This window comes from Gasterosteus aculeatus, chromosome 4 (genome assembly GCF_964276395.1).
Source record: "Gasterosteus aculeatus chromosome 4, fGasAcu3.hap1.1, whole genome shotgun sequence".
Lineage (NCBI taxonomy): Eukaryota > Metazoa > Chordata > Actinopteri > Perciformes > Gasterosteidae > Gasterosteus > Gasterosteus aculeatus.
Genome location: NC_135691.1, coordinates 33,935,077 through 33,955,398, shown reverse-complemented (window position 1 = coordinate 33,955,398; position 20,322 = coordinate 33,935,077). Strand labels below are relative to the sequence as shown.

At 46.0% G+C, this 20,322-nt stretch overlaps 4 protein-coding genes across 4 annotated transcripts; 2 read left to right on the top strand and 2 right to left on the bottom strand.

Annotated features, from left to right (window-relative positions):
* The first annotated feature begins 732 nt into the window (after window positions 1–732).
* On the top strand, window positions 733–2,627 carry snrpf (small nuclear ribonucleoprotein polypeptide F). The gene is made up of 4 exons (XM_040175440.2): window positions 733–914; window positions 1,367–1,492; window positions 1,975–2,039; window positions 2,335–2,627. The coding sequence occupies exons 1-4, from the start codon at window positions 912–914 to the stop codon at window positions 2,399–2,401; spliced, it is 261 nt and encodes an 86-aa protein (XP_040031374.1). The 5' UTR covers window positions 733–911; the 3' UTR covers window positions 2,402–2,627.
* A 105-nt stretch (window positions 2,628–2,732) lies between these two features.
* On the top strand, window positions 2,733–5,488 carry amdhd1 (amidohydrolase domain containing 1). Its single transcript, XM_040175438.2, has 9 exons — window positions 2,733–2,972; window positions 3,262–3,368; window positions 3,446–3,510; window positions 3,589–3,866; window positions 3,935–4,160; window positions 4,245–4,369; window positions 4,493–4,586; window positions 4,667–4,827; window positions 5,211–5,488. The coding sequence occupies exons 1-9, from the start codon at window positions 2,836–2,838 to the stop codon at window positions 5,314–5,316; spliced, it is 1,299 nt and encodes a 432-aa protein (XP_040031372.2). The 5' UTR covers window positions 2,733–2,835; the 3' UTR covers window positions 5,317–5,488.
* Window positions 5,489–5,704: 216 nt separating this feature from the next.
* LOC120818399 (tetraspanin-9) lies at window positions 5,705–9,868 on the bottom strand. Its single transcript, XM_040175439.2, has 9 exons — window positions 9,644–9,868; window positions 8,815–8,846; window positions 7,819–7,899; window positions 7,521–7,712; window positions 7,232–7,306; window positions 7,039–7,140; window positions 6,817–6,948; window positions 6,555–6,638; window positions 5,705–6,046 (listed from the first exon to the last, which is right to left on the bottom strand). Exons 3-9 carry the CDS (start codon window positions 7,879–7,881, stop codon window positions 5,975–5,977), a joined length of 720 nt encoding a protein of 239 aa, XP_040031373.1. The 5' UTR covers window positions 7,882–7,899; window positions 8,815–8,846; window positions 9,644–9,868; the 3' UTR covers window positions 5,705–5,974.
* Window positions 9,869–10,125: 257 nt separating this feature from the next.
* On the bottom strand, window positions 10,126–19,843 carry LOC120818394 (endosome/lysosome-associated apoptosis and autophagy regulator family member 2). Its single transcript, XM_040175431.2, has 22 exons — window positions 19,566–19,843; window positions 17,408–17,528; window positions 17,130–17,319; window positions 16,893–17,040; window positions 16,669–16,758; window positions 16,475–16,580; window positions 16,208–16,357; window positions 15,971–16,059; window positions 15,384–15,564; window positions 15,067–15,195; window positions 14,724–14,814; window positions 14,494–14,596; window positions 14,236–14,373; window positions 13,814–14,086; window positions 13,209–13,382; window positions 12,730–12,919; window positions 12,542–12,638; window positions 12,374–12,475; window positions 12,087–12,213; window positions 11,671–11,849; window positions 11,393–11,558; window positions 10,126–11,291 (listed from the first exon to the last, which is right to left on the bottom strand). Exons 1-22 carry the CDS (start codon window positions 19,665–19,667, stop codon window positions 11,220–11,222), a joined length of 3,018 nt encoding a protein of 1,005 aa, XP_040031365.2. The 5' UTR covers window positions 19,668–19,843; the 3' UTR covers window positions 10,126–11,219.
* Window positions 19,844–20,322: the final 479 nt, after the last annotated feature.

Genomic DNA, 20,322 nt, shown 5'->3' with positions numbered 1-20,322 from the left:
GAATGCTTCAACACCAGAAAATGAGTGAACACTTCAGAGGGTTTGTGCCCGCAGAGAAATAGCTTCCCGGACAGTGAGCTGGCACAGCCCAATAATGACAGTCATTTCCCCTAAACAGATCAGAGTTTATGATTATTGAATCATCCTTTGAGGGGGTGTGAAATATCCTTTAGAGTCTGTGCTGTAAATGCAGTTTGGTTCAACTAAGATGACATAGCGATTAAGAAATGATGCCTGATAGAGTTCAGAAATAAATGTATCAAACTTACTTTGCTTTAGACCTTTTAAACACATTTTGATGCCAAACAAGAGGGAATAAAACTTCATAAAATAATATATGAAAACTGTAAACAAACCTTTGAGGATTAAACAGTAATTCTCAACTGTTACCGAGAAACCGGTGATGTTTGAAAATATCAAACATTGAAGGAACCATTTTGCTATCTGGATTAATTGTGACAACAATTCTTAACATTGTAGGAAGAAACCAAAAAATAAATGTATTCATTAAGAAAAAAATCCACAGATTGATCCATAATGAAAACAGTTGTAGTAGTTGCAAATGTACTGCAACCAACTAAACAAGTAAAATGTACAACAAAAAGTTAACCAACAAAAAAAGAACAGATGAAATTAAGAGAAAATAAATAAATAACAGTAAATAAATACAAATAACTAATGTGGTAATATTTGCAATAATATTATATTTTTTTTGATAAAAATGAGTGACTGCCGTGTAAACCCCCACCACCAGGTGGCGGGATGCAAAAGCCGGAACACAACTCAGAGTTCAGAGGTTGTATTTCCGGTCTGGCGGCAAAGCGTGTGTGCTGCTCGGCGAAGTGCATACGTTTTTGAGACGAACATATATTAAGTTTATTCGCTCTCAGAAGACATTTAGTAAAACAGAAATGGTGAGTACATCTTATTGATGGTTACCAGCAACCACTTGGATGTTTTGTGCGAGTTATTTTGGCATCGCCGTGCCAAGATGGTAGCCTATTTGTTAGTTAGCTTTAGCTTTGTTAGCTTCTCATTCATGCAATCGGATGAATGAATCCCTCACTATTACGGAAAGCAGGCTGTGTAATAATGTAACGTAGAATCACTTAATCAATAATTAAGTAGGTTTAACCGTCTCGTCGATGACTACGGTCCGTTTTCAGGTGGATTTATGCGGTCCTATGTTTTGAGTTTGGCCCGATTTCTGTGGAGACAAAGTCGCACCAAACACATTCTCATTTAACGTTATCTTGCGCGCGCGGATTGGCAAACAGTGCGTGGTATATAACTATGATAATTTATTTTAATTTGTTACCGTATGTTCTAACAATACGTTTCACAACCTGCCCCCTCTCCTCCGTAGAGTTTACCGTTGAACCCGAAGCCATTCCTGAACGGCCTCACCGGCAAACCGGTGATGGTGAAGCTGAAGTGGGGGATGGAGTACAAGGGCTACCTGGTGTCCGTGGACGGGTACATGAATATGCAGGTGAAGTCAATTGAGCGTGTTGTGTGCTTTGTTCCAATAATGCAATAAATGTAAATTAAATCGAGCATTTTAAAATAACCCCGTTCCTAGATGTTCACTTTTTATTTTTTCTGAAGATGGAAAAGAGTTCTTTGCTCTATGACAAAATGTATTTCATTATGTTATTATTTTCTTTGTTTTATTACCAACAAAATTGTGGAGGGATTGAGCATTACGAGCTGCAGAGCTTCCCTTTGTCCTTAATGTGAGCAGTGACTTGTATAAACATAACAATATAAAGAATTTTGCAAACATGTATTATATTTCATACAAGTCGCCTGCGTCTCTTGTCTAGAAGTAAATCGTGCAAAGTTATTTCTATTCAAGAAAAAGCTACCACAAGAATTATTCGTCATATTTTTGTCGACTTTGTGATTGCCGTGCAAATACACCGTACGGATGGCGTCTTGACCTTTTTGCTATTTGACGCATTTCCCTGACAGCTGGCAAACACAGAGGAGTATGTGGACGGAGCTTTGGCGGGTCACCTTGGTGAGGTGCTGGTCAGGTATGTTATAAACCTAAAACATCTTTACTCCATAACTGGTTTAGTTGTAGCATCTCGTTACTTACTTCTACCTTTTCTGATGTTCTTTTCTTCGAGGGGAAACTAAACAAACAAACACAAATCACGCAAACAATACAGATGTTCCTTGTTTTTGGTCAATCCTTAAGATTTGCCTCCACTAACCCGTGTCAATAATTAACCAAAGGACAGCTGGTCCATCCTGCTTGAGTCTTTTCCCTCGAGCGGTACCCAGTTTCGGCAGCATCGTGCTAACGGCTGTGTTCCATTCCCACAGGTGTAACAACGTTTTGTACATCAGAGGCGTAGAAGAAGAGGAGGAAGACGGAGAAATGAGGGAGTGATGTTGAAGATGACCCGGCCCTGTTGTGCGATTGAACCTCTTAGTTGAGTTGAAGTGTGATTGTGTTTTCACCATGTGAAACAAGTGGACGTGTGGGGTTTTTTTTCTTTCTTTTTTCCAAGCAGTTTTAAAACTGATTTTTTTTTTTTTACTGTATGTGAGGACAATTTAATGTTGTGGCTTTGTTATACAGACTCAATAAAATGATTATTGTACCCTTTCTTAAACCTGGTTGTTTTTTTGCATGTGATTTCTGACCGAAGTGGTTCGTGTAAGTACAGGTTCTCTGTGGCTGAAGCACCTCCCCCACTCTCTCTCTCTCTCTCTCTCTCTCTCTGCACTTTAAACTCTTCTTGACAAATATTTGCCTGATCCAAAACAACTTTAAAGCCCGTGACTCTTAAGTTAGTGGTCTCTGCTTTTGGCTGAATCAAGATGTCCAGTAATCCCCGGCTGCTGGTGAAGAACGCCCAACAGGTGGTTCTGATCTGCAACAACGGAGAGAAGTTCCTCACCAAACCCGGGATGCAGAACCTTTGTGTGATTGAAAATGGGAGCGTAGTGATTGGGAGGTAAGGTTTCAAGCAACGGGCCTCTGAGATCAGGTCACACCAGGAATGTGGCCGTTAAAGAAAATATGCGATATATGTTGGCGCCACTCACTATCGTTTAACATCACATAACAAATTCTGTATTGTTAAAGTTTAGAATAGTTTTCTTCATAAATTAATTACCCCATTATCTAATAATTATTTAACTTCTGCTATATCCTCTGATTTAGTTTAGCTCGTAGTCATTTATACAAACGACCCTCTGGTGCTTTTTAAGCCCCCACCTTAAAGCGTTCATTTCTTCACCCAGCGACGGGCTGATTGAAGCCGTGGGCCCCGCGGAAGTCCTCCGCGCGCAGTACTCACGCGCGTCCTTCGATCACGTGATCGACGCGACAGGCATGTGCGTCGTGCCCGGTGAGTATCGGCCCGGCGGAAGTTTGTGTGCTAGTTGTGTTGTTGTTGTTTTTTAACCGTTTGGACACCTGTCGCAGGGCTGGTCGACGCGCACACGCACCCGGTGTGGGAGGGGGACCGGGTGCACGAGTTTGCAATGAAGGTAAATCATTGTGTGTCTGTTACACGTTGACTTCTTCCTCCGCTGCCACAACTAAAGCGCGTGGTACGCGTGTCGCAGCTGGCGGGCGCCTCCTACATGGACGTGCACCGGGCCGGCGGAGGGATCCACTTCACCGTGGAGCGCACCCGAGCCGCCGCCCCCCCGGAGCTGCTGGCCTCCCTCCGCGGCCGCCTGGTCCGGATGCAGCGAGCCGGCACGACCCTGGTGGAGTGCAAGAGCGGGTACGGGCTGGAGCTGCAGACCGAGCTGAAGATGCTGGAGGCGATCGAGGAGGCCCGACGCACGCTGCCCATCAACATCTCCTCCACCTACTGCGGAGCTCACGCGGTGCCCAGGTACGCGCACCCCCACGCCCGCGCACACCGCCAAGGGACCCCTTCCAAACCGGTGTCCTTCTATCCAGAGGGAAGTCGGTGGCGGAGGCCACGGAGGACATCCTGCGGGTGCAGCTGCCCGAGCTGAAGGAGCGGATGTCCGCCGGGGCGCTGGGAGTCGACAACATCGACGTGTTCTGTGAGCGCGGCGTGTTCGACCTCGGGTCCGCGCGCGCCATCCTGCAGGCCGGCAAAGACATGGGCCTCAACATCAACTTCCACGGGGATGAGCTGCACCCCATGAACGCTGCTCAGGTATCACCCGCTGCTCGTGATGTGAGCAGGACCGAGTGAACTCTCCTGCCAGACGCATCAGAATAATAATCGTGTGTGTGTCAGTTGGGTGCAGAACTCGGGGCCTTGGCCATCAGTCACCTGGAGGAGGTCACCGATGAGGGGATCGCTGCCATGGCGACAGCAGGAACGGCCGCCGTCCTTCTCCCAACCACGGCCTACATACTGAGGTATAAAAAAGTAGCTGTACTTAAGTACAACATCTAGGTAGGGGGACTAGTGCACCTTTTTATTGCAACTTTAGTTTGTGTGTGTGTGTGTGTGTGTGTGTGTGTGTGTGTGCGTGCGTGCAGGCTGCCTCAGCCTCGGGCCAGAGACATGTTGGAAGCCGGAGTGATAGTCGCCCTCGGCAGCGACTTCAACCCCAACGCCTACTGCTGCTCCATGGTGAGTAGGACGGGAGTGATGCATGATGGTTCCAGCTCCTCGCTGCTCTCTACATTCTTCTCTTGCCCCCCCGCCCTCAGCCGATAGTCATGCACCTGGCCTGCGTGAACATGAAGATGTCCATGCCCGAAGCTTTGGCCGCCGCCACCATCAACGCCGCCTACGCCCTGCGGCGCTCCGACACACACGGCTCGCTGGAGGTCAACAAACACGGCGACCTGCTGGTCCTCGACACCCCGCGGTAAACAGGAAAATATACACGTGCTCCAAGAAAACGACAAATAGAAGGATAAAGAGTTCAAATAAGATGTGATCTATCATTAGATGTAAATACAAATATTAGTTTTGATGTGCAGCGTTGATTTGTTTACTATAGTAAAAGCATTTCTCTATTTATTTATTCATTAATAGCAAATAGAAAGTTTTTTGGATTACAGCTTGTTGTAATGATATTACACCATCTACACCACATTCAATCAGCTGATTTGATCTGAACACAAGGTCCAACTGTCTAGTAGTGTAACATCTAGATGTTTTATTCTTTATTCAGATGAGTGACACCTTCTGTGTTTTATGTGACGTATGAGCGCGTAACACAGACGCACTCCTGTTTTTTGGCTGCAGGTGGGAGCACCTGATCTACCAGCTGGGCGGACATCAGGAGCTGATTCGCTACGTCGTCATCAAAGGAAACGTCGTCGTTGATAATAACAAAACTATGCAGCTGTAACCGGAGAATTAGTGACAGTGCTTTGAATAATTCTCCAGAATTTAAGAAAATACTTAAAAAATATTTTTTGGCTCCTGTTTGTAAAACTTGTGTTAAAGACTGACCATATTTACTATCCTAAGTGCTTTAAATGTCCTGTTAGCTTGTGATTAAAATCTTCCCCTCTGTTCAACCCGGTTTGTCATTTATAGCTAAACATGCTTTTAATAAGTAACCAGTAGATACAGCAAAGAGAGGAATTTCTTCATCACCTAGAAACTATGTTCTATTTTGACTCAAACTCAAAAGGTTTGTTTATTGACCTGCAGCTCATTCGGCTTTTATCTGTATCATCAAGCGTAAAGAGAGTCTCACGTCTTAAAAGCGCCTGAAACAAAACATTATCAAATTTGTGAAGAGTGCTTTTATTGAACAGGTTCCTTTTCCTAAATGGATCCATACATTATATTTTACTCCAGCGACTTGGTTTTTAACAAAGTTAAAAATATGCTCCTCTCGCCCATTACAAATATCTCACATAACATGCATGAGAATGATTATTTTCAAAAGCGGGCAGATAAAAAAACGGCTGTAGTGGCACACATATTAGGCTTCTTCTTTACAATGAACCGAGTGATGCATTTTATGTAACCAACTATTTGAAATGATAAGATAATCGTCAGGCTTCGTACTTCTTCCCTGCTCGGTGGATCTGCTGGTAAAGCGTCATGGAGAACGCCATCCCGAGGAGCTGGAGAGACAAAATCAATCCGGTAACAACAGAAAAGAGCGAGTGAAACAATCGTGTGGAGCGACTGAACTTTCAGCACCACGGACAGCGCTAATAGTATTTTTTAATGTGACTTTTCTAAACACTGGTTTCGACGTACTATATAATTACTTTTTGACAAGGTATACTATGATTTTTACATGGCCTACTTTATTTTGAAATGTTCATGAAACATTACATATGACGATTTTGATACACTATCCTTGGGCTTTTCATTGCATTTATATTGCACGCCAACTTTTTTATATTATTTTTTTTAAGTTACTATAAAAAGGACATTTATTATGCCATGATACACTTACATTTATTTTACATTTGTTTGTGGCATGGTACACTGTAAACTTCATGTTGGCTTATTTAATGTACTCATTTCTTATTTCAAGCCATTTTAGTTGAATACAAGCTAAATGGCTGTAAATGAAAATAAACTATTGCTCTTTAGATGAGTGTTCTGCATTGAGCTGCTCACCTGTATTACCAACACACACATGGCGATGGTCCCCAGAAGGTGTTTGTGGTCATCCAGCCACTCCTCCACCTTCTCGTAGCATCCCTGAAAACACACAACGGACAAAGTCCCTCAGAAGGAATCCAGTTATTACGCTATAGAAAGCACCCGGTTAACTTAGCGTCTTCTTAGCTCCATTTAAAGGTTAAATAAATCCAGCTCAAACAGCCCCTACAAGCTCACTCCTTCTACATCCTTGAGTGAGCTTTAGAGACACACCCACCCGCGTCCAGAAGGTATTGGAGGCGTTGCGTCCGCATCCCGGGAAAACCTGCTGGCAGCAGCGGTCGGGCACCACGTTGTCATGCAGGGCCGAGTACCAGTCGTTGTGGTTGCTCACACCGCAGCACCTCCACTGGTGCACAGGCAGGTAAGAAGTTAGTCACATGACCTCATTTGCTTTTTAAAAAGAGAGATCTTTTTCCTTTTAAAGCCGGTGATGTACCTCTCCCTGGATGGCGTTCCACGCCTCCCTCAGCCCGGCGTTTTCGTCCGTGTTGTACAGCACGAGCCCCTCTTTCAGGTCCCGTCGGGCGTTTTCGCTCACCTGGGCAAGCGAGATGAAAAGGTGGATCACGGAACATGTAGCAGGAGAGGACCATCGATAACCCTGAATGCTTTTTATTTGTCAGTGGTACCTGGTCGGTGTAGACAAAGAACAGGATGAGGAGGATGAGTTCGGCCAAGAGGATGATCAACAGAACGATGAAAAACTGGAGAAAAAGGAGAAAACTCCAGCATGAGAAGAAACCCTCACTAGGGTTGCAAAACAATTCAATATGACCTCCTTCTTAAAAATAATGATGTCCGTAATTACATGTGAATCATACAAACGTTAAAACTTGTTATTGTTTCCTTTCTTCACATTGTGTCAACATCACGAGAACGAACGCCTGGGATGCACGACAGACACGGCGGCACACTCACGCTCAGCAGCAGGCACTTGTTCTCCTTGATGGCGCCCAGGCAGCCCAGGAATCCAGTCACCATGACGACAGTGCCCAAGGTGATGATGAGGTTGGCGGCGGAGAGCGACGGGAAGGAGGGCGACAGGGTGGCGAAGCTGCCCTGAGACACCGACAACCACACGCCCACACCCAACAAGCCACACCCACCCAGCTGAAACACAAACAGACACTTCCTGTTGATGGCATGATATTAAAAGCATCTAGCGGTCACGCTGATCTTACTGCTGATTCATTGTAACTGCGTGTGTAGAAATTACCCAGAAGAGCAGGTTGAAGAGGAAGAGCATGTATTTAACGCAGCAGATGCACCCGCGAGCCATGACTGAGTCCAACAGGCACTGCAAGAAGAACATTTAAACACACAAAAATTAACCCATTTAATTATCCTGCTGATAAACTAGCAGAATAATTAAGACACACATTAAATCACAGTGAACTACATCGTTATCGTCATTAGTTTAGTCAAACTTCAGCAATGTGCAGGGATGGAGCTTCAACTTAAAGCAAGATTTTAAATCATGTGAAACCTACTTTGAGGACGTGAAGAAGTGCTGTGAAGTGAAATTAAATATCGTTTGATAACCTTTTTTAAGACCTGATGGATGCTTTGAGTTTTAACCAGACACACTTTAAATCGCCAACTTGATATTGATACTAAGATAGCAGTGTAACATAAATTCACTATTATTTATCAATTATTAATTATCAGCTGGACATAAAGTTTTCTTTAAAAAGCAGATAATACATTTAATAGAAATAAAAATGATGCCAAATAAATTATAAAAAAAAGTCATAGCATGATTCCCACAAGCGTCAGCGTCATTTGAAAAACGGTTGCTAAAATCATTTAGGAGTCAAAGTGAAGGAAGATATTAAAAAAGTATAATATGCCTTTAAAAAAGTCGTAATATAATTTATGCTTAAAAAATGATTAGTTTAGTGTGTCGTAAAAAGTCATAGTATGTTTTGAAAAATACCATAAAAAAATACTATATTGCAGCATAATAACAGTATAGTATGTTATTATTGTTGTATCATACCGTTCTATACTTTTAAAGTTCACCAGGATGCAAACATCATAATAACTGGAGTTTAATAGTCTTTTAAAACACAAACAACAACCGCGATGAGAGGAAACGAGGTCCTTGTGACCTCAAAGCAGACATCACAGGTCGCTGACCTCCTGGTTTCACTTTACATCACAGCAACACAATCTGCTCAAACCACACAAACACGGAGCAGAGGAAACGTACCGCTTCAACCAGCAGGAGATCGGGTGGTGAACCTGCACACAAACATTTACACCGTTATTGTGACCACAACACACACACACAGTGTATATTTAGCTACATCTTTGGTTGGTTGGGTAGGAGTTGGTAGAGAACTTTAGTCACAGCACATCATGTTTTTCTTCCTATTCCTATTTTGGATTTGGACCAATAACAATCTCTTTATAGTTAGTTTATGATTTTCTGTTTAAATCCATCTTCCAGTAACAAACATAAAATGTCATTTTATTGCATATGCTTCAATAACTTATGTGGAAGTTGTTAAAACAATAACAACAACAATAACTGGCACTCATGTTTAAAAATAATATGTTTATTATGAAATACATATCGTATATGTTGGCCAATAAATCATACCCTTGTTTAACGTATATAATCACATAACATATATAATCATTTGGACATATAAATGGTTTGATTAGCAGCGGCTTTACCGTGGCTCTGGAAGAAAAAACACTTTTACTTATTATTCTGAAATCTTAATCTGCCATTTTTTTCAATATTATTTGACACCGGTCTTTCTCCTCGGTCTCGCGGTGACGTCACGGGACGAACAGTTTGCGGTTTTTCCAGAAGTTTGGGTAAAAAATAAAAAAACAAAAAAAAAACGATGGTAATCTTCGCGAAAAGGCGCAGATTTATTAACACAACGACGTTATCGTCGCGTTCCCACCGTCGGCTGAACGGCCGTGTTTGTTAGAACGTCCATGCGAGGGGGGGAGAGAAGAGAGAGAAGAAAAGAGACACAGTTGAGTCGCCCCCCCGCTCCGGGCCCCCGTGTCGATGGACTCACCTCCGCGCTCACGTCTCGGAATTCAACGGCCGAAAAAAAGCGTTCACATGCCGGCGCGACGTCTGCCGCTTTCCCCTCACCGCATCACCCGCAACACAGCGGACCTACGGGCGCAAAACGGCGGCTGGAGAGTCTGAAGTTTTCTTTTTTCTTCCGTCGACTTTGCGGGAGGAGGGGAAGAGTCGCTCTGCGGGGAGGGGGCGGGTCGGGGGGAGGGGCCACACGCTCGGGGGGCGTATCCGCCGGGTGACGCAGAGAGCCGGCGGCTGGGGCAAAGTGCCCGGATGTATAAACAAAGGCTTTTAAAGAAACAGCACGCGTATTGGTCGGCTTCTGGCTGAATCGTGCGGATCTATAAACTGTTATGAAGGATGATCATCAATTAATAACGAGAAAATCAGCAGAACATTAATGCTTTTATATTAATGTATGAGTACTCATATTTTCTATTGATATAACATAAGTCACAGTGGCCATTTGCATTGAGTACATTTACTTTTAATCAAGAAAATGTTGCTGATTATACTTACACACGTTTACACAAGTAACCATTGAAATGCAGTACTTTTACTTGTAATGGAACATTTTTACAGTTTAGTATTTTTATTAATGATTTCCTCCACCACTGACAATTACAATAACCCTCCAATATGGAAGACACGGTTGATTCGATTCATTAATTAACCAGGCCCTTTAGTGGCCACAATAGTCAGTCGCACTGTTGGTTTTGGTAATTTGATTAATTGCAAATTAGTTTTTTTGAATTTGAGCTTTTGTCTGTAATGAGGGAAGTATTCAGATCCTTTACTTAAGTAAGAATAGTAATACTACAAGTAAAAGTCCTGCAAAGTATGTCTGTGTAATAAGGGACATGTACTTAGTGTTAAAGGGCAAGTAGCTGGGACTGAAGCGGTTCAATATTTCTATGAATCTATCGCTGATTATTTCTCAATTAATTGATTATTGGTTGTAATAAAACCTGAAAATTGTGAGAAATACCTCCAGTTTCTCCGAGCCGAAAGGGACACATTCACAATAAAAAGTCCAAAGCTAAAAGTTATTCAAGATGCATAAAAAAGATAAAAAGAAAAAAGTATCATCCGAGAAAGCTACAACTAAGAAATATTGGCAGAAATAAACAAACAAATATAAAAATCCATCTCACATACACTGTCACACACGACGTACATTATCCACAACAAATTTCAAAGTCAAATAGGACTTTAATAAAGGCTCATCATAATAACATTAATATAAATACGTAACTCTGAACAGAAAATATCTCAAACAAAAATACAAAAAACATACAAAAAACATTAAAAGCATTTTTCTCCCTCATCTGCCGCCCTCGAGCATCAATGGCGTTACAGCGGGGGGGGGGGGGGGGGGGTTCCTGTGTATTCTAGCAGTAAAAGCCATTGTCCAGCATAAAATATTTCCCAGTGAAAACGGAGGTCTGTATTGGTGCCCCGCCCCCTCCCCCCACCATGAAGGGGGCGGGGAGGAGGGGAGTGACATCACTGACTGGCTTCTCCTCTGTTCCTCTCCTCTGTCCTCCCTCGCGGTCGGCGTCCGTTCATCCCAAAACCCATCGATCGCACTGGGACGAGTTCAGCTGCACGGACTCGCAGCTCTCTCCGCGCTCGTGCTGAGAGACGCAGACACAACAAGACGTTACGTCAAATCTATCGACACACCACAAAAAACGCACACGCTGGGACACACAAGTCAAGTGGCCAAGAGTCCCACCTTGTGAGCGATGGCCCGCAGCTTCCCCAGCAGGGAGGGCTTCTTCTTGGTGTAGACCACGTCGTCGTCGGGTTCCTCCCCTTCGGCCAGGGCACAGCTGTCTGCAGCTGGCAGCTCACACTCCTTGTTGGCGGACATCACCAGGCGAGAGTACTTGTACTCCAGTCTGAAGACAGACCACAGGCACGTCCCCCAGAGACAACAAAAGGAGAGCAGTTTAAACCAGAAAAGATGATGTCTACGATGTTTTATTAATTCAAAATCAAAGTGATTCTAACCTCTTGTTTTTCTTCCAGAAGTAGCAGGTGAGAGCGATGAGAAGCACGGCGACGAAGGCGCCGCCCCCGACCCCGACCTTCAGCCACAGAGCGATGGCCTCGCACGGGGAGGAGCTCCTGGGAGGCAGCGAGACGCCCTTGGTGCACACCTTGGGCTCGTTCCACACGTACAGGGTTTCCTGGAGGGGGGCGCAGGGAGAATTCACTTAGTGGCGAGAGGGAAGATCCCACGATGCGAAGGAACGACTCCGGTTTGGGATGAAAAGTTCACACAACATTAAACCCAAACACTGAAACAGAATCCTATTCAAGATGTTCCTTCAATCGGGTGGTTCACCCATTCATACTTTCAAATGGAAACTATTGCAACACATTCCCTGTTACAGAGTCAACGGACGGGACGGCAGGTGTGTTACCTGGACGCCTCCCTTGCACGCGCCCTCTATCGGGTGGTAGTCGTCCTCGGCGCAGCGAGGACAGCCGCTGGCGCTCTCCCACAGGAAGTGAAACGTGCACCCGTCACATGTCCCCGCAGGACAGGAGCTGCACCAACAGAGTTCTTTATTATCCATTTTCTTCCTTTAACATCCTTTGATATCGTACTTTCCCTCGTACTACACAGTTAGTTGTGTCACGTTCACTCGCATGTCACCGTGTACATTCTTTGGGGCCCCTCGATGAAGGTGGGGACACAATGGCCTACCTGGGCACCGACAGCTCTCCACGGTCAGACTTCTCGGGGTTGCAGCGGACGGTGATGACCGAACTGCGACCGTGATCACACGAGGCCGTCGGCTGCGTTGACCTGAATGAAAACAGGGATAAATAACAAAAACACCCACTCACTCCGTCCCAGTTCCTCATGTCGTACCTGTAGAAGAAGTTAATGTCTGGAAGGTCCTTCGTTTTTGCGGGAAAAAGATCCGGTTTAGCGTCCACCCAATCCAGGACCGAGTCCACCGTCGCCCCTGGAGGAGAAACGAAAGCCGACGACATCAGAGGCGACGTCACAAGCTAAGGGCCACGGAGCCGCGGGCCGACGTCGGACGGGCGCCGTACCGACAAACGCGTCCGCCAGGCTGATGGACTGGGAGGAAATGGCCATCCTGAAGCCCCGCCCGTCCGCCGGGATGATGGTCGATTGACAGACGAAGCTGTCCACCGAGTTGACCAGCTGAGCCGAGTCGCTCTGGTCGTCCTTGCTGGACACGTCGGTGACGTTATCCGTGCAGACGGCGGCTCTCCTCCCCTGCAGACAGCGTCCAAAATGATCTTTTGGTTGCTACGGTTACGCACAACATTTTCGATGCCTCACATTTCAAAATTGTGATCAAATCTTTCCAAACGAGATATGGAAAATGTCAGTTAATATCGTAGTGGGAATAATTACAAGTATGCAATATTTGTAGAGAGCAAGTGAAGAAATCCACACATAATATGTGATAATAATGAACCCGACATTAACAACAACAACAAAATAAGAAACTAAGAACAGCATCAGATCTGAAGGATGAAAGATGCTGATGTGTGTGAATCACCTCGTGGCCACACAGGCTGATGTTGAACAGGTGAAGGTACTTGGTGCCCTTAGAGGTGAAACTCGGCCCGATGATCAGCGAGGCCACGTCACTCAGGGGGCTGAGGTCAAAGGTCAGTGTGCGGTTGTTCTCTGTGTGCGAGAAGGAGCAGTCGCTGTAGCAACGAGAGTGTTCCTGAGGGAAAAGAAAAAACACACGTGTATGTAGCAGCTACATATACACGGCAACCCCTCGATGCTGTAATTTACAGACCTAATTTCTGATGTGTTATTGTAGAAGATGTAGAATCAATAAAATAAAAAAAAAATGATTTGCTCTATGGTTTTTATATTCTTTTGTTTACGACTGGATATCAACATCAGGTATTTTCAAAAACAATTTACTGTTTATTATTTAGTTCAATAATTACAATAAAGGTTTTAGTTAAAACCTTACTTAATACATACAATAAAAAATAATTTAACAAAAAATATATCAAGTATGCGTTTATATATATATATATATATATATATATATAAAAAAAAATAATATATATATATATATATATATATATATATTTTTTTTAGCTGTCTAAATAAGTATTGTTTTAGTGTAAAAAAGGCTACCTTGTTGCTAATACTTCCCATCCCACAGGCCACGCATGCATCCTGGCCGTAGGTGTGGTGCCCTGCCAGGTGCGTGTTGGGTGGACACTCCTGGCACCGGTTGGTTCCCGTGTCGATGTAAAAACCCGCCGGGCAGGGGACGCAGGAGGAGCCGGCCCGCTGGGAGTTCTGAGGCACCAGAGCGCAGGCCCGACATGCCGACGCGACGCCGTCCAGGGCGTTCGTCACGCTGATGGAGTACAGCTTCACCATGTCGCTGACATAACGACGCACCTGTAAACAGACGGGCACAGAGCAAGGAGGGGAACATCTGTTACAGTACAGATGTGTATCTAATGTACCTCCTCATAGGAGCCCTGAACACAAAGCTGAAGGTACACTTGCAGGTTGCAGGTTGCAATGGAGGTACTTAATGTGCTTACGTCCAGCGCGTGGTTGGTCCTCTGGAAGGCCCACGTGAACGTGACCGAGGCGTTCCTGGACATGCTGTGGGAGTATGACTGCTTCTCCTTGCTGCCTTCCCAGGACTCCACCACCGTGGTGCTCTTCATGTTCACATCCTGCAGGGGGGGGGGCGGGGGGCGGGGGGTATCACGGTGAAACATGTGCAAAACAAACAGTGCAAAACGAGTCACCTCACTGCTCCCTTTCCCGCTCACACACACAATCAGAGCACACACCATCATGAAGTAGAGCTCACAGTCTCCGGAGCAGATGGTCTCGAACACAAAGGTGATCCAGCCAAACTCGCTGCCCGTCATGCCCGAGAGGGAGGCCGGCACCCTGTCACCAAGCACACAACCCGGGGTGAGATTCAGAGGGACAATTACTCCTTTTTCTTCCTTCCTTCTGGATGATCTGACACAAACGGGAAGCGGTTCGGCGGGCGAAAGAAAGCGCGCGTGCTCACTTGAAGCCGGGCACGTGCAGGCTGAGGATGAGGTAGTCGTTATCCGAACTGCCTGCTGCGCTGCGAATGTGATCTCCTGCCACCGCCCATCCTGATGGACAACGGACAGAACCCACGCACATCAGTACCTCACATGTTCTGCATTACAGATCTGTGCACTTATACCAGTCCACGCTATTGCAAAATGAGATGTCAGACCAATCAGAGGACGTGAACGGTGATTTAAAGGTGACAGAGGTCATGGTTCAAAGTCGGTAGTAGTTTGGGAGCTTTTGAGCTCATCGCATAATCTTCATCTGTAGAAAAGAAAGTTGAATTAATTGACTGATTCATCAGTTCTCACCACTCATGTCGTCACATTTGGAGTTGCCCACGTTGAAACAGGAAGTCTTCATGTTGGAGGGGAGCACGTTCCACCATTTATACTCGTAACCCAACACGGGTTCCGTACCTGCGGGACACTCCGTGCACACTGGTACACACACACACACACACACACAAAAGCTTTATTGAGGGCAAACAATGGCGTGTTCCTGCTTTGTGCACATCATCGCTTCGGGAGAGGAAAAGCCAGCTGGCTTTCCTTGGATAAACACTGATTGAAAGGCTTGCGTGGAGGCGCGGCCTCGGGGACGGTACCCGCCGGGCGAGCGGCGTTACCGTAGGTGCCGTCTGAGTAGGTTCCGGGTGGGCAGGGCAGACAGTCGTTGTTGTTGCTGTTGTAGTAGCCGGGGTTGCAGGGGGGGCAGGGCTCCCTCTGCACCGCCGTCGGCAGCTGCACGGCACCCGTCACGTTTTCCACACAGATTTTAGGCTCCACCCAACGATACAACACCTGCGTCTGTAGATTTACATCGCGGGGATAAAAGAAGCGACAAAAAGCAACGGTTAATGTTCCCGGAGTGTCTGACGATGTCTGTTCTTAAACAACCATCACTGAGCGCTTGCAGAGAGTCAAAAGGGGCCACGGAGGTCGACTGGATCAGATGAGTCATCGTTTCCCTTCTCGGCTCATTGTGACACTTTGCCCATTTCGGATAAAAGACCTACAGTATATGTTTTGGGTTTGTTTTGGTGTGCTGATCTAGAAATCTTAAGCAAAAGCAACCGATTTGTCGATTCATCTTTGGCGGTTTATCCGATACGACCTCAAAGCTCCCCAGTATCTGTTTGTAAGTGTGTGATTCTCCTCCACTATTGAAAAGGCTGCAAATAAAATTAAAATAAAAGCTGCGCATGCTGCTGACCTTCCCTTCGCCATCACAGGCCGTGTGGATCTGGAAATAATCCTTCTCCGAGCACGGCGGCCTCCTTTTACACTCTCCCCATCCCTCATCTGAGAGAAGGGGGGGACAAAGGGGGTCCAGTTCTCAGCGATGTGAAGGAAACAACCACAGAAAAACACAGAGAGTAAATTCGTACTTTTGTAAGGACATCGTAAGCCTACAGGCGATTTCGGTTTGAGTGGATTCACGCGTACGTACGTGCGTATTGGTGCTCGGGGCAGTTTGTGCAGGAGGACGCCCCCTTGCTGGAGAAGGTGTTGGTGGGACACGGCTGACAGGACGAGGAGCCGTGGGCCGAGCTGAACCAGCCGGGCCGACACAGGAAGCACTCCGATGTGTAGGCGACACCTGGACACACACACACACACACACACACTGAGTGTAATAATCCTGCAGGGCGGTTTATATCTTTGAATTCATCTCCACTAAATAACATCGTCGAGTATTTTGGAGTTCTTCCTCTACCCTCTATTTGGATGTTCTTGAGCAGCACCGGTTTCACCATCTTCCCCCCCACCAAGATGCCGGTGGTTCTCCAGTAAAGGATGTTCGTGCCGGACTTCAGGTTCACCTGAAAAAACCGAGCCGACGCGCACGAGGTGAAGCGCACAGGCGACATAATACTTTCCCCACCAACACCGGCGGAGTCAGAGACTCACTGTGTGCGTGTCCCATTCTCCGGTGTTGGTGACTCTGATCCACTTCTGGTCGTCCGTCTGAGCCATCTCCTGACACTGCTCGTTCTGCACCTGCACGCATGTCCACACGTTCGCTTTTAGCCCAAAAACAGACCTCCACCGTGATCCAGTCGGATCATAAAGATCCAGGATCTTAGTCGTAGTTTCTATGTCGGCAATATTAGCTTCAGTTTAGAGGCTCTTACGTAGAACTCAAAGAAGATGTTGTTGTCGGGGTACTGGTAGGTGAAGGAGACCGAGCCCTTTTTCTCCAGGTGGACGGCGTAAACCAACGACACCGTGCACTCGTCGCGGTTCGACTCCAGATAAACGCCCTGCGGCGTCCACGACGAGCTGAGAGGAGAACAACAGACAGGACACTCATCCACAGCAGCTCAAAGGATCGATGGCTGAACGGCGGCGCTCGTGAGGGCCAACGCCACCTGTTACACGCCTGGACGTCCTCCCCGTTCGGCCCGGGGTCCAAGAAGCTGGCCAGGCTGGTGAAGCCCGCGGGGACGGCGTCCCATTGGTCGAAGCGCAGGCCGCTGCCCAGCGAATAGGAGCCGGCGGCGCACGGCGTGCACTGCTGGGTGCCCATCTCCAAAAACATCCCGGCCGGGCAGGAGAAAGCTGCGGGGACGGGCGGGGACAGACATTGAGGACATGTTGACGTGTGCACACGCACACGCACACACACGCACACGCACACGGTACTTACAGCAGTCCGTTCCTCTGGCTGGAGGTGGAAGGTCTGAGCAGGAGCTCGGGCTGAGCGGGATGGCGACCCTCCATCGTGACCCCGTGCTGTCACACTCTGTGTACTGGTAGTAGTAGTCGGTCTGCAGACCGCAGGTACACAAAGATCAACACGCCATCTTCACTATTGAATGGATTGCGTTTACATTTGGTGCACATATTTTTATATGTGCACATATTTTTATATGTGCACTTTTTTTTTAGAAATGGGTAGCAGGGCAAAAGTGGCGGCTGACCTGGATTACCACGGCAACCAACCCGCGTGCACCCGGATGGTCCATTAGGAGCACTACGGTAGTTTTCTGCTCTTTCCAAGGACTGTTGGCTGTGACATCAATGCTCGATGACTGAACTGATTGAAAATTCATGTCGAGGAACATTTTGTCCAAAGCATTTTAATGAGTTGCTTTCAATCGCCATAGAAACAAGAGCTAAAGATGACAACCGGGAGTGCGTTTTAATTATCCTCAAATCTAGTGAATTAGATTAAAAGGTTACTGACCTGCTTACAGCGTATGAAGCCCTTTCCTCAAACGGCCTATATTTCTTTATTCTAGTTCAGCCCGTCGTTATATTTAATCATGAGATCATGATTTGGAAATAAAGTCAGCACGGTTATAAAATTAAACCAGGGAGGAAAAAATATACGACTCCCCCCTTTGCCCAAAGCCTCCCCCTGGCACTCCCCCCTGAACCTGCTGCCCAACTGGACAGACGAGTCACCGGAGCGCGCGGAGCCAATCACCTCGGATCAATCACAGACGGACTGCGTTGTGTGTGTGTGTGTGTGTGGGGGGGGGATAAGGTTTGCAGCACAGATAAGCCTGAGCTGTTGTAAAAGACGAATCACCTGCACAGCTGCAACCGCCCCCCTCTCTACAACCCCCCCCCCCCCCCCCCCCCGCCCCCCGACAGGCAAACAAAGCCACACTGTGGATGTGAGAGGACGAGTCCTTCTTTAACATGGAGCTGCCCAGTGGACAAACAACAGGTCCTCATGGGTTCAAAGGTCGGGGGGGGGGGGGGGGGGGGGGGCTGATGGGTTTCGCTTAGTCTCTCGGGTGACTCACCCCCGGTTACCACGGAGACAGATGAGAAGAAGCAAGGGATAGAATTCTACGGCATCCTCTCAGTCGGGAGGTTACAGGACCGGAGGTTTGGGGGGTTTGATGTGAACAACAAGAAAAAGGATGGAAGGATGTTTGAGGGCAAAAGCGTCTCCTAAAAATAAACATCCAGATGTTGTATAAGGCAAAGAAATACTTTAGATAGTTAGAGATTAGATCATCATGTACTGTGCATATGTACAACATATTGTTTTGTTTATTTTTATCGTTTGTTCGGTACATTTGAATTAGTTTAGTTGTGACAATACTGATACTTCACCTGATTGATAGATTTAGTTATTTGGCATATTAGGATTAAATATACAAAATAGGACATTTTAATGTAATGCTTGATTATGGGAGGTTTTACTCCAGACTTTCTATGTCGGGAGCTTTATGCTAAGCTAACAAGCTTCTGGCTTCAGCTTATTATTGAAAGAAAAATAATGATGAAACAATGATTTCTGACATCCAACAGAAAAAAAATTGTACATCAATTGTGTTTAAAATGTGAAAATTTAAATTTATGATTTCACAAATTGTGTAAAGATGTGGATGTTTCTTTTTTTTTTTAAATGTCGTTTCTCATCCTCCATGAAAGCTCCATGAAAAAGATGGACCACAAGAGCCGCTCCGGCCCCGGTTCTCTCTCCGCGCCAGCGGGGGATGGTGGTCCGGGGAGAGGGGGGGAGGAGAGGAGGGAGGACGCGTCCTCTCCGAAAGGACAGTGTTTATCAACATGAACCGCATTTCTGTGCCGATCAGCTGCTCTCACAATATTCTTATTACGCTCGAGTCATCATTTTTAATCAAAATGGAAAACGACTTAGTGAGATCATTGTTATTGTGCATTTGGGGGAAGCCTTTTAAATATACGATTATTATTATTATACCGTTATTTTATTCGATCAGAGGAATAAAACATGGGACAAACTAGTAATTCATAGATGATAATATTGAAATAAACTAACACCAAAAATAAGCAGGGTTTGGCCTCTGTTGGGTTTAACTCACCTCTTGGCACGGCCGCGGGTCGGCGGACCAGCACGACGCGAGAGCCGTGATGATGAGCACCAGGCACCGGGGGAACCGGGAGGCCCACGCCTGCTCCCGCATCCTCAACTCGGGTCACTAGCAGCCGGCGGTCCGCTGACTGGAGCCGGGAACATGGAAACGGGCCGAGCGGCGGGTGTTTGTGTGTCGGTTTGCCCGTCATCGATGCGCCCGCCTGCGCGTCTCTCACTCAGCCACCCACCCACCACCGTCAGTGCTTCCTGTACGGACTGTCAAAATAAAACCAACTGCGGCCCATGGAAATAGTGAGCGTGAGAATTAAGATTATTTTCATGTTTTGTCATTGTGAGTCATAATTATTATATTTGTATACACATTTTCATTAAATTGAATGGATACACGATCATGATTTTCAATACAATAAAGCATTTCTGCACAATACTACATATTGGACCATGACGTTACCAAAAAGGAAAAAAAACTGTATGCTGTTTTTTTATAAAGGTTTCATCAAATGAATTGACACAAGTAAGGCTGTCAAATAGAATCTTAGAAGCACCCTTTTTTTTGTACATCAGAGTATTTATTTTATATTTTATATATCAGAGCTGCTTTTATTCTGAACGTTCCATCATCCGTCTCAGCCTGGTGAATTATTGGTTTCTTCACATCTCTCTCAGACAGTGACGCCAGGATGTGACAACTCAGGTTAACACTAACATTCTGCAAGACAATATTCTGTAAATCCACTTTCGCC